Source organism: Gracilinanus agilis, chromosome 2 (assembly GCF_016433145.1).
Source record: "Gracilinanus agilis isolate LMUSP501 chromosome 2, AgileGrace, whole genome shotgun sequence".
In the NCBI taxonomy this organism is placed as follows: domain Eukaryota; kingdom Metazoa; phylum Chordata; class Mammalia; order Didelphimorphia; family Didelphidae; genus Gracilinanus; species Gracilinanus agilis.
The window spans coordinates 234481231-234494530 of NC_058131.1; the positions used below are offsets into that span (position 1 = coordinate 234481231).

At 35.7% G+C, this 13300-nt stretch overlaps 1 protein-coding gene across 2 annotated transcripts in view; it reads left to right on the plus strand.

Moving 5' to 3' along the window:
- Nucleotides 1–13300, plus strand: part of DTNB (dystrobrevin beta) — a 332957-nt gene that overhangs the window by 179021 nt on the left and 140636 nt on the right. For both annotated transcript variants that reach the window (XM_044663758.1, XM_044663759.1), the window contains one exon: nt 10087–10164. In XM_044663758.1, coding sequence (XP_044519693.1) covers nt 10087–10164 — 78 coding nt within the window. The remainder of the gene's footprint in view (nt 1–10086; nt 10165–13300) is intronic.

The window sequence follows — 13300 nt, forward strand, 5'->3', positions numbered from 1 at the left end:
TAGCTCAGCGTTAGGAAACAGGCAACATAATTGATTGTAATTAAAAACGAAAACATCCTAAATACATGATGATCTCAGTAGATGTAGAAAAAGCCTTTGACAAAGTACAACACTTTTATGTTAAAAACCCTAAAAGTGTAGGCATAGTGGATATTTTTTTAATATTATAAAAAGCAAGCATGTATTTGCAATGGGGATACATAGGAGGACTTTCCTAGTAAATATGAAAGTGGAGCAAGGATTCCTAATCCCCTTGCTATTATTTGATATAATTCCGGAAATGCCACAAGCAACTGCAATAAGATGAGAAAGAAATTAAAGGCATAAAAGTGCTGATGATATGATTCTTTACAAGGATCATAGGGAATCCACAAGGATACTAATTAAAACAATAGCTTTAGCAAAATTGCTAGATATTAAAAAAAAGTTCTCAAAAAAATTGCAAAATATCTACATGAAAGAATTTCCAAATTACTAATAATAAAGGAAATGCAAATCAAAACACCCCTGGGGTTTTATCTCACACCCTGCAAATTGACAAAAGTAATAGCATTTTATATAATAATAATAACAAAACCCAAGAAGCCATAATAAGAAGGGAAATCCTATCTCATATTACTACAGAAAGCATAAAACATCTGGGGACTGACTTGCCAAAGCACACAAAAGACTTGTACTTTCAATTACAAAGCGCTCCTTAAAAAAAATAAAGAACTTAAATAGATGGAGGAATATTCAGTGCTCATGGCTAGGTCTTGACAATATAATTAAAATAACAAACTACCAAAATCAATTTACTCTTTTAATGCTATGTCAATTAAATTACCAAGAGGATGCTTCATAAAACTTGATAAAATAATAAGAAAATTCATTTGGGAAAAACACAAAAGATCTAGAATATCAAGAAAATTGATGAAGAGAAGTAGAGACAAAAGGGAAATAGCACTTCCAGAGCTCAAATGTTATGATGAAGCAGCAGTCATCAAACCCATCTAATATTTGTTTAAAAAAATAGAGATAAATCAGTGAAAAAGACTAGATAAGGAAGAATCTTAATTAATAGAGCTCAGTAGCCCAGTGTTTGATAAAATGGAAAACATAAATTACCCTATGAAAAAACTCCTCATGTGATTTTTTAAAAAACTGTTAGGAGTACTAGAAAGCAGTTTGGTGGGAATCTACAATATAATTCTAATTTGATATGCAACTTTAATGTTAAGGGCAAGACTAAAACAATTGAAGAGAAGTAGATTATGTACCCCTCATAGCTATTGGTAGAAAATATTTTCTTAACTAAATGAGAAAGATAATTACAAAAAATAATATTGATTATATGAAACTGATAAACTTCTGCACAGAAAAAAATTAATGTACCTACAAGAAGAAAGGAATTGGTTGGATGAGAAAAAAATTTAAATCAGATTTCTGTGATAAGGGGTTTCGTATCCAAGATATGTAATTGAATATTTTTAATATAATATCCATTCCCCAATAGAGAAATGTTCAAAGGATACAAATGGTTCTCAAAAGAATTACAAGATATTAATAATCACATGAAAGAATATTCCAAATCACTAATAAAAAGAGAAATACACATCAAAGCAACCCTGACATTCTACCTCACACCCTGGAAATTGGTAAAAATTAAGAAAAATGGCAATAGTCAGTATTGGAGGAGTAATGCCATGAATACCAATGGATGCATTGTTGGTAGAGCTATGAAATGGTATAACTATTGTTAGGTTTATACCTCAAGGAAACTATTGATATCAAAAAAGTCCCCACATATGCCAAAGTGTTAATGGCAGTACTTTTTGTGATAGCTAAGAATTTGGAACAAAGTAGATGTCTGTCACTTGGTGAATGGCTAAACAAATTAAAGTAATGAGATATTACTGAATTTTAAGAAATTATGTATGTGATGAATTCAGAGAATCATGGAATTATCTGTATAAACTGATACAAAGTATAATAAGCAGAGCCAAGAAAGCAATACACACAGTAACTAGAGCTATGTAAATGGGAAGAATAACCACACACTAGAAAATCAAAGTGAATGTAACAAAATTATAAAGATCAAGCAAGCCTCCAATGAAAAGATATTGGAAGATACCCCCAACCTACCCTTTTGTGGAAGTGGGAGAGCCACCAGTGTGTCCTGTGTACACATATTCCAGCCTTTTTATAAAATGTTCTTATCAGTTGTGCTTGTTTCTTTTTCTCTCTAAAAATACACCATGTTTTATGGGATGATTCTCTGGGAGTGAGTGAGGAAGGATGCTTGAAATATATATGATGATATAAGAAATAGAAAATATCAATAAAAATTTTAAAAAAGAGAGGAGACAGTTAGGAAAGTCAGTGGAGAGTGCTGTGCCTGGAGTTAGAAAGAGGTATGTTTATATCTCAACTCAAACACTTACTAGCTGTGTAATCCTGAACTAGTCACTTAAATTCTCTACCTAAGTTTCCTCAAGTGTAAAATGATAGTCATAATAGCATCTACTTCCCAGGATGGTTATGTGTTTCACTAATATAATATTTGTAAAGCTCTTAGTGGAACCTGGCACATTTTTGTTGTTTAGTAGTTTCGTTTATGTCCAACTCCTCATAATCTCATTTAGGGTTTTTTTGGCATGCTGAAATAGTTTACCAGATGAGAAAACTGAGGCAAACAGGGTTAAGTGACTTGCCTCAGATCACATAGCTAGAAAAAGTCAGAGGCTGAATTTGAACTCAAATCTTCCTGACTCCAGGCCCAGCCCTTCATCTACTGTGCCACCTAGTTGCCTGGCAACAGCTTAATACAATGCTTGTTTTCTTCCTCCCATCCTAAAGAAGGGAATGGTATTATGTTAAGTGAGCATAGAAGATTTGGCAGTGGCATTTACTATAGAGTATTTGGACTTATAGGCAAGGACATTGGCTAGAAAAAGTGGGTCTTATTCATTCAGTAAATATTGACTAAACATCTGCATTAGGGTGTTATGGGGATACAAAAATATTACTTTCTTTCAAAATAGAATAGAAATGTAAGCTTTCACTTTGTAAATGGATATACAATCAAGATTATTTTGTATTTCCTTTATATATCTTATATGTACCTATAGATGTACATTTTGTTTCCTTGATTAGAATGTAAGGTTCTTGAAAGTAGGGACTTTGGGCCTTTAATCTCCAGTACTTAATACAATGCTGTTACAAAGTAATCATGTAATAAATGTTTGTTGACTGATTGATTTGAAAAAATGATTTGATGTCAGTTTAAAAGAGCTCTAGAGGAGTGCCCTAGAGATTTCTGCCTTCCTATGTGCTATTTAATATTTTATTGGTGTTTTGAATAAAAACACAGAGAATACTATTCAGATTTGCCAGTGATAAAAGCTTGGGAGGGATACTAATGTCCTGAATAACAAAGGCAGGACCCAAAAAAGATTTGACAGACTAGAACACTAGGCTTAATCATATAAAATGAAATTTTTTTGAAATAAGTATAAAATTTTATACTTGGGTTAAAAAAATTACCTTTACAAGTATAAGACAGGCAAAACATGCTTAGATAACATTTGATCTAAACAATATCTGGAAGTTTTACTAAATTATAAGCACAGTTTGCATCATGAGTGAAATGAAGCAATTGAAGAAGCTCATGTAATTTTGAGTTCCATTATGACAAGCATATCTTCCAGGAAAAGGAAGAAAAAAAGGTGATAGTCCTCTTGCCCTCAACCCTGAGCATACAGATTTGGAGTAATGTGTTCACTTTGGGAAACCAGGTTAGGAAGGACATCGACAAGCTAATGGGCATCCAAAGGAGGGCAACTAGAATAGGATGACTATAACATCAATAAAAGAGAGGAATGCATGATTTGTCTGAAAGTGTAGGTTGGAATTAGGTTGCGAATTACTTTAAATGCCAAGCAGAGAAGTTTATATTTGATCCTTGAAGTATTAGGTGATCACTGGAGTTTATGAATAGGAGAGTGACACGACAGACCTGTGATTTAGGAATATCACTTTGGCATCTGTGTGGAAGATGGTTTAGAAAAGTGAGAAATTTGAGGCAGGAAGACCAATTAGGAAATACTTGCCTCAACTATTGATAAGAACCATGAATAGAGTGAGGACCATATAAATAGAGGAAAAGGGACAGATGTAAAAGTTACTGTAGAAGTAGGATAGACATGACTTGACAACTGATTAAACATATTGCATAACGGAGAGAGTGCAAGTGTACATGATAAGTATTTTATAAATTCTTATTGACTGACAAGAGGAATTGGGAACGTCTAAAATTGGTAACCTCAGCAACTGGAAATATAGTCTCTTTGGAAGAAATAAGCAAGTTAGAAAGTGGAAGATGGGCCTTAGCAAAGAAAAAGAGTATATTCTGTTTTGAATACTTTGAGTTTTTTATGCCTATGGGATATTTAGTTGAAATGTTTAGTAAGCAGTTGGTGATGTAAGATTGTAGCTCAGGAGAGAGAGATAAGGACTAGGTATGTAGATTTGAGAGTCTTCTTCCTAACAATTAAAATCATCCTAAAGTGGAATGTACCCCCTTAGAAATAAGAAGTGGAGAAAAAAAGAAATAAATAGTGGGGCAGAGTAAGCATACACACACACACACACACACACACACACACACACACACACACACACACACACAAACACACACAGAAAATTAGCAGGGGAGTACATGAGTAGGGAAAACCATATGCTTAGGACAACTCATACTTTCAGATAGAACTTTAGAAACATTTTGTGCCATAACTACCTACTGGACAAAATCACATCTCTTTTATCTCTTCCCCTTCTGGTCTTCACAGCTCTCCTTCTGAGTAAATCTTATCTGCTACTCTCACTTTGCTGAATCAGTGGCTTATTCTATTAGTGCATAGTCATGCTTGGCAGGGTGTTGAGAAAGTATTATGCTTTCCATGACAAGCCATTTCCTTAAATTTGAGAGCTGTCAAATTCCTCAGATCTGCTCTGGACTCTGAGGACTTTCTCTTTCTCAAGCTGTAGCTAATGGTGGGTCCCTATAGCCTTTACTCAGCAAACTCTTTAAATAAGGGATTGTGCTTTATCTAGTCAACTGTTAGAAGTCACATCTCTTTTCATAATAAAGCAGATGCAAAATCTCCATTTCTCACCTGAAAACCAGAGATACAATAAAAGGAAATACAGATAAACCACTAAGAATCCTTCTTTGACAGAGTTTAGAGGGCACTAGAGAACAATCCTACCTTTTTCCATCCAATCAGCTTTCAACAAAGCAAAGGCTCCCTTCCATTCAGCACTTCTTCCACTTGCAGATCCTGCTTGTTGGTTTTAATCAGTTCCTGTCAACTCTTTTATTATTTTTTTCTCTAAGCAGCTATTTACTTTTCTCATCTTGTGTATCTTTTATCACTGACTGCTTCAAGGTGTCTCTCGTGATTTTCTTGCATCACTTTCATTTCTTTTCCCAGTTTTTCATGTCTCTTTCATTTGATTTTTAAAATACTTTTTGAGCTCTTCAAAGAATTCTTTTTGGGATCTCTGAGACCAAATTACATTTTTCTCTGAGGCTCTAGATGTAGCTCTTTTGACTTTGTTATCTTCTGAGTTTGTGTTTTGATCTTTCCTGTCACCTTAGTAACTTTATTTGGTAATATTCTTTTTATTGTTGTTTGTTCATTTTCCCAGCCTATTTCTTGACATAACTTTATTTTAAAGTTAGGCTCTACTCCTGGGGTGGGCAGGGCACTGTCTCAACCTTTAAGATTTTGATACTTCTGTTTTCGGAGCTAGTTCTGGGGGTTATAAATTTGCAGTTCTTCCAAGAGGAATTCTTCTAAGGGAGGTGTGGTCACTGATCTCCTGGCCTATGTTCTGGTCCTTGAGCAACCACAAATACCTTTTCTGCCCTGTAACTTTAGCCAGAGTCTTCATTCCTACTAGTGCTTCTCCTTACCCTTGGATTAAATCCCAGAATGGAGTATGGATAGTGCAACAAGGTTTTGTTTTGTTTTGTTTTTAAACATTTATTAATATTTATTTTTTAGAAAAGTTAACATGGTTACATAATTCATGCTCTTTCCCCTTCATCCCCCGAGCTCTCCCCACCGCCAATGGCTGATGCGTATTTCCACTGGTTTTAACATGTGTCATTGATCAAGACCTATTTCCAAATTGTTGATAGTTACATTGGTGTGGTAGTTTCGAGTCTACATCCCCAATCATGTCCGCCTCAACCCATGTGTTTAAGCAGTTGTTTTTCTTCTGTTTCCACTCCTTTAGTTCTTCCTCTGAATGTGGGTAGCGTTCTTTTCCATAAATCCCTCAGAATTGTCCTGGGTCATTGCATTGCTGCTAGTACAGAAGTCCATTACATTCTATTTTACCACAATGTATTGGTCTCTGTGTACAATGTTCTTCTGGCTCTGCTCCTTTCTCTCTGCATCAATTCCTGGAGGTCTTTTCCAGTTCACATGGAATTCCTCCAGTTCATTATTCCTTTTAGCACAATAGTATTCCATCACCAGCATTTACCACAATTTGTTCAGCCATTCCCCAATTGAAGGGCATACCTTCCTTTTCCAGTTTTTAGTGCAACATGCTTTTGTTCTTAGTGCCAGCAAAGGATTTTCTGTAATCTCCTTTTGATTGATTATCCAACCCCCTTACTGTCTGTGGGCTGAGAGTTCTGGAAGCCTCCACTGCTAATTCAGTTGCACTCAAAGCCTACTGTTGGCTTGGTAGGAAAAACCTGCACTGGACCACATTACACTCTCTCCTCTAGTAAGACAGTCCTTTCTTGCCAACTTTCTAAGTTGTATTAGGCAGGAAAATTGTTTCACCCTGTCTTTTTGTTGGTTTTGCCACTCCAGAATTTGTTTTCAGGCATTACTTAAAGTTGTTTGGAGGGAAATTTGGGAGAGCTCAAGGCAAGTCCCTGCCTTTACTCCACCATCTTGGCTATATTCTTAAGGGAAAAGTTTCTTCATGTTATTTGTAAATGAGATGAACTTTAGAACTTTTTCTTTGTGTTATTTGTTATGATAGAAGAAAGTCACCTCCCTGCCTAAAGTCTTTTTCCACTGCAGTTCATCTTCCACTTAGCTGCCAAAGATGTGCGTGTATGTGTGCAAGCATATATCTGACCATCCTTTTCTCTCACTCAGTAAACTACAGTGGTTCCCTCTGTTTCCTCAATGGATCAAATATAAAATCTACATTTGTTTTTTACAAACTGATCCTTTCATATCTTTCTAGACTTCTTAAATTTTACTCCTTTCCATATCCTTTAACATCCATATTCCTTGCTGTTCCTTACACACAAAACTCCATCACCAACTCCCTATCTTTTTATTGGATGCTCCTTATTCCTTGAATGCTTTCCTTGATAATCTTAACCTTGTGGTTTCCTTCAAGATTCAGTTTGAATGAAAGAAATCTAAGGTATCAATAGCCATTAGGAAAAAATGTTCCATATCAATAATAATTAGAAAAAACAGTTTTTTCTTTCATTAGTGTTTTCTGTTTTTACAGTTACATGTAAAAACAATTTTTGGCATTTGTTTTCTAACATCTTGAGTACCATATTCTCCCCTTTCCTCCTTTCCCTCCTCATTCTCTGAGACAGTAAGCAATTTGATCCTGGTTATATACTAAACCTATTTCCATATTTGTCATTTTGTGGAAGAAAAGACAATTTTTTAAAAAAGCGATGAAGAAAATAAAGTGTACAGTGTTCTGCTTCAATCTGTAGTTGGACTCTATCAGTTCTTTCTCTGGAGATAGCAGTCTTCATGAGTTTTTTTATTGTCTTGAATCTTTTTGTTGCTGAGAATAGCTAAGTCATAGATGTTTTTTGTACATTATTGCTATTGCTGTGTATAATGTTCTCCTGGTCTGCTCACTTCATTTTGTATCATTTTATTTAAGTCTTTCCAGATTTTCCTGTTTGTCATTTCTTAGAGCACAATAGTATTCCATTACAGTCATATAGCACAACTTGTTTAGCCATTCCCCAATTGGTGGGCATTCTTGGAGTTTCCAATTTTTTGCCACAATTAAAAGAGCTGCTATAAATGTTTTTATATAGATAGATCCTTTCTCCTTTTTTGATCTCTATGACATAAAGACCTAGTAATAGAAATACACATTTTTTTAAAAGATCTGAAGTACTACCTCATGCTCACCAGATATGCAAAGCTGACAAAAACCAAAAATGATAAATGGCAAAGGGGATGTAGGAAGACAGGCATACTATTAATACACCATTTATTGAACTGTGAATTCATCCAACCATTCTGAAAAGCAGTTTGGAACCATATCCAAAAAATTGTTAAACTATGCATACCCTTTGACCCAGTGAAGCATTCTCTACCTTCTACATTCCCTATTTTTTTTTTGAGAGCAATACTAATTCTTCCAGTCCTTCAGGCTTGCAACTTAGGAGTCATCCTGGACTTCTCACCATCTCTAGCTACAACATCTGTCAAATATATCCTTTTCTTCTTTTTCTTTTTTAAACCTTTACCTTCTGTCTTAGAATCAATGCTGTGTATTGACTCCAAGGCAGAAGAGTGGTAAGGGTGGGCAATGGGGGTTAAGTGACTTGCCCAGGGTCACACAGGTAGGAAGTGCCTGAGGCCAGATTTGAACCTAGGACCTCCCAATTATAGGCCTGCCACTCAATCCACTGAACCACCCAGCTGCCCCCTCCCTTCTTTCTTCTAATGCTCCCACCACTCTGGTGCAGGCCCTCATCACTTTACTCCTGGACTATTGCAATTGCTTGCTGTTAAGTATATCTTCTGCTTCAAGTCTCTCCCCACTCTAATCCATCCTTCAGCCACTAAAATTATTTGCCTAAAGCACAAGTCCAGACATTTCAGATACTCCACCTCAGCTCACTTAAACTCCAGAGGCTCCCTATCACTTCCAGGTTAAAAAACGAAATGTTCTGCTTGCCATTCAAATCCCTAGCCCTTTGTGATCCAGCCCTCTCGGACCTTTCCAGTCTTCTTACATCTTCCTCCCCAATGCATATACTTTGATCCAGTGACACTGGTCTCCTCGCTGTTAGATGAACAGATCACTCTCTCTCTTGACTCTAAGCATTTTCTCTGGCTGCCTTACTTGCCAGGAACATTTCCTCATCTGCTCCAACTACTGACTTTTCTTTAATTCTCAACATCTAGAAGCCTTTCTCATGCCCTTTTAATTCTAGTGCCTTCCTTTTGTTAATTATAGCTTGCTTTGTATATTTTTTTTGTTTGGATGTTACAGTCCATTAGATTGTAAGCTCCTTGAGGATGAGGACTGTCTTTTGCTTCTTCTTGTATCCTCAGTGCTTAGCACAGGGTCTGACACATAGTTGATACTGATTTGTATTTATCCTATTGATATTAGTAGATGCTCTTGTTTAATTTTTTTAAATCCACAGATTACTTTAGTAGCGTTATTAAATTCATGGGAGCTTTTGAGTTACCTCTATTAATAAATACTAATAGTGTAACTACTGTCATGTAGGAGTCTAGGAAGAAATTTTTATGTTAAAAAAGTACCATCATGCTCAAAAAAAGTCAAGACCCACTGCTCTGCAATATCATCTTTGAATTTAATGTTTCTTTAGAGTTGTAAAATCAGTTGATTTAGTAATGTTATCTGTTTTTTCATAATTAAAAAGGTAGAAATCTACAATTATAAATCTCTGCAGGGTGATGATTACATACCCAGAATAACCATCTGGTATCCTGGCAAAGGAACCAGCCTTACTTGATTGGCATATGTAGCACACTGTCCCCATTAGGTGGTTATATGCAGTTGCATCAGGGAAGGATTTCATGTTCTAGAACTGCAGAAATGACATTCAGTTCCATCTTTCTGATGAGATGTTTAAAGTTTTTGCACAGTCATTGTACAAAGAGGATATAGCTTGCATTTAACTTGTTGATGTTTAAATTTTTGCTGTGTCTAGCTTTTTTGAGTCTCACCAGCATGTCATGTGAAGCATTAGGTTGCTTCTTTTGTTTTTGTTGCATTCTTTCTTTTGTCCAGTAATTAATAGAGACTAAATATTTTTTCTTCCAGCCCTCCTCGCCCCCTGACCAACATGAATGATACTATGGTTAGTCATATGTCCTCTGGAGTTCCCACTCCCACCAAAAGGTATGTGTGGTATTACTGAGTTCCTTGCTTCCAGGGACTCAATTAATGATAATAAAACAGCAACAAGACTGACATAAACTGGCAAAGCGTTTTACATAAAATATCTCATTTGAATTTCATAGCAATCTTGTGAGGTAGTTACTATGTATAGGATTATCCCCAGTTCTCATTTGGGGAAACTGAGGCTCATGCAAATTCCATGACTTGACCAGGGTCACACAACCAGAAAGTATCAATAAGGGTTCCCCACTATCTCTTCTATTGCTGATCATTTTCCCAGAGTAGAGGCTTGTTCTTGTCTCCTCATCCCTTTTACATGGCCAGTTCCTCATTGGTATGAAAAACATACAGGTTATGGTGTTAAAAAACTTGGGTTCAAACCCTAGTACTTGACCAGCTATGTTACCCTAGTCAAGTCCCTAAACTTTTGAGCCTTAGTTTCCTTATCTCAGTAATGGATATAATAACATTTAAACTGTTCACCTAAAATCCTCAAGAACTTATTAAGCATTTTCTAGATGCCTGGCACCATAGCAAGTGCTTTGTAAAATTTAATATACTATATAAATGAAACATCATTTTCCCTTTTACTAATTCTTATGAAGTTAGTATATAGGGTTTTTTCTTCTCTTATTAGCTATAAACAACAAAAATATAGGGGTAGAATTAGGTTGGTTTTGAGCAGTGTTTATGGTAGAAGACAGTGTGACTTAGTAGATAGTATGCTGAACTCAGAGCAAGGAAAAATTGGGTTTGAATCTTGCCGCACTCAGTTTCCTCATTTCTATAGTGAAAATCTTAATGGCCTCTATGTTAAAAAGTGGTCATGAATATCAGACAAGCTAATATGTGAAGCACTTTGCAAACCTGAAGGCACTATTTAAAGATTAGTTATTATTACTCAGAATATTGTACCAAAGGCATCCCAAATAGGAACTTTTCCCCTCAAAAGTATATTCACACAGCTGTATTTTAATTCAACATTTCATTGCTAGTGTTACTGATAAATTCAAGTATGTATTATTGCTTTTCTGGGCTTATGTTTATGTGTATCATCACCTTGGTGATGGCTGGTGGGACCCATTTAGTCTCAGCTAAGAAGTACAAATGGAGAATTTTAGTTCTTTGACTTCCAGAAGATCCGTTTTGGTTTCTGAAATGTTTCTTAAGTTAATCATTCAAAATTCCTCATGATCATTCATGCAGAAAATTGATAGTATTCTGTCATAAAACATTATTCAAGTTTTCTGAATTCCTCTTCTGACCATTGGTACCTTCATTTACCTATTTTAGCTTCAATTTGCTTCTCTGTAAATCATGAGGATTCAACTAAACCATTTCTCATATCCCTTCTAACTCTAATAACTTATGATTCTAACCTGCATATACATCTTTATTCAAGAACTCGAGTCCATCTCTGGTAGGAGGTTTCCATTAAGCACTGTCAAAGCATTGACAACAATGCCCCTTGTTCATTTATCTCATTTCAACTTCTCCATCAGAACTTGAGAGGAAAGTATAAAATGACTCTCTTCCTTCTTTCTTTTTGATTTACCTTTGTCATATACTATAGCAAATCAGAAGTCCGTAAGGTATAGCAACTGAATTGTCACTTGAGTGGAGGAAAAAAAATTAAGAACAAATTACAACCCATTTCCCAAGGTTCCATTGAAGAAAATTATTTTATATCAATTAACTGTCTAAGGTTTTTAAAAAATATCTCTACATAGTATTATATTGTTTTCAATGTATAGTTATCTTTGTAAAGTATTTATTTAGCCATACCCCCTAGACAGAAAGAGTGTAACACATCACTGGATAGTCTAGAATTTAATGAGTTAGAAATTTATTACAGTAGGCATAAGCAAATGATACAGGGTCTATTTGAAGAAACAAAGTCTGATGTTGTGATAAGGATTTTGGTTAGTTTATCCTGTCTCATTTGGAGCAGGGGTTTTAGGTCAGAGAAAGGTTTTTTGACTTTTACGTTGTTCCCTTTAAGAGAGGGGACAGACAGAGTTTGCTGTGGTCACTTTAAGAGGCCTACCATAAAAAGGAGCCGACTTGGGAGTTCTGGGTCCAGATTCTCTGACTTCTTTAGGAGCAGGTTTCTGGGTCATTCTTTGAGAGGAAGGAGATTTTTAGTGACTTTGAGACTTACTTTTCGATTTGAAATACAAATCCTGAGATCAGAAAGAGTGTTGACTGAGAGCTTTTCCCCTCTGAATCAGAGGGTGAGCTGAAGAACAGTTTTTGTCAGCTGAGGTGACAGTTGGATTGGAGTGGTGGGAGAGTGTCAGAGGCCCAGTTCTTTTCTGACTTCTGAGAGAGAGAGAAACTGCTTCAACTTCTCTCTGAAGATTATATGCGTTACTTTAGGAGTTTATTATATATTTAAAGTTCATCATTTTAGTGTAGGTTAGCAAGTTAGAATTTAATATTTTAGTCAGTGAGTATCATTCAGTGCAGGGCCACCTCAGTGGACAAGAAGAAGCTGAAAACACAGCAGTTTAGATTTTGGGGAGTTTTTATTTAGACAAACTTAGTATTAGGTAAATAGATCTCCTACCTTATTCCTAACTCCTAGTTTCCTACCTCCTATTTCCTCTCCATACCTCTTCCCATAGAATGAATAAATCAGAGTTGGATTTCCTGCTTCCTGACGTCCATCCACCACCTGTGAATCAGTTTAACCACTGATAATTTAAGTTGTTATAACTGCTAAACTATACAACCAGCTATAAATATTCAAAAACCAATATAAGATCAATTATACCTATAACACTTACAAACTTAGTTTACCTCAATTTAAATACCTGACGCCAGGACACAAGTAGCTTCCAGTGAGTTGGACAGCAATTAGGAAGTTACATTTGGATTATTTTAAATCTAATTAATCATGGCACACGGGCTTCTGGCACATGACTGATTCAGCCTCCACATTTGAATAGAATTCAGGTCCCTCTAAGAAGACCTCTAGAAAGTCTGAACTTCTCTGATCCTGAGTTTCTTCGTCTGTAAAGTGATGTTGAAGTTGCACCAGAAGAGCTCCAAGACCTCTTCTCACTCTAAATTCTGTTATCCCATGATGGCAAAATAAGAAAAATCCTTTTGTGTTTGGAGTTTGACTGGAAAT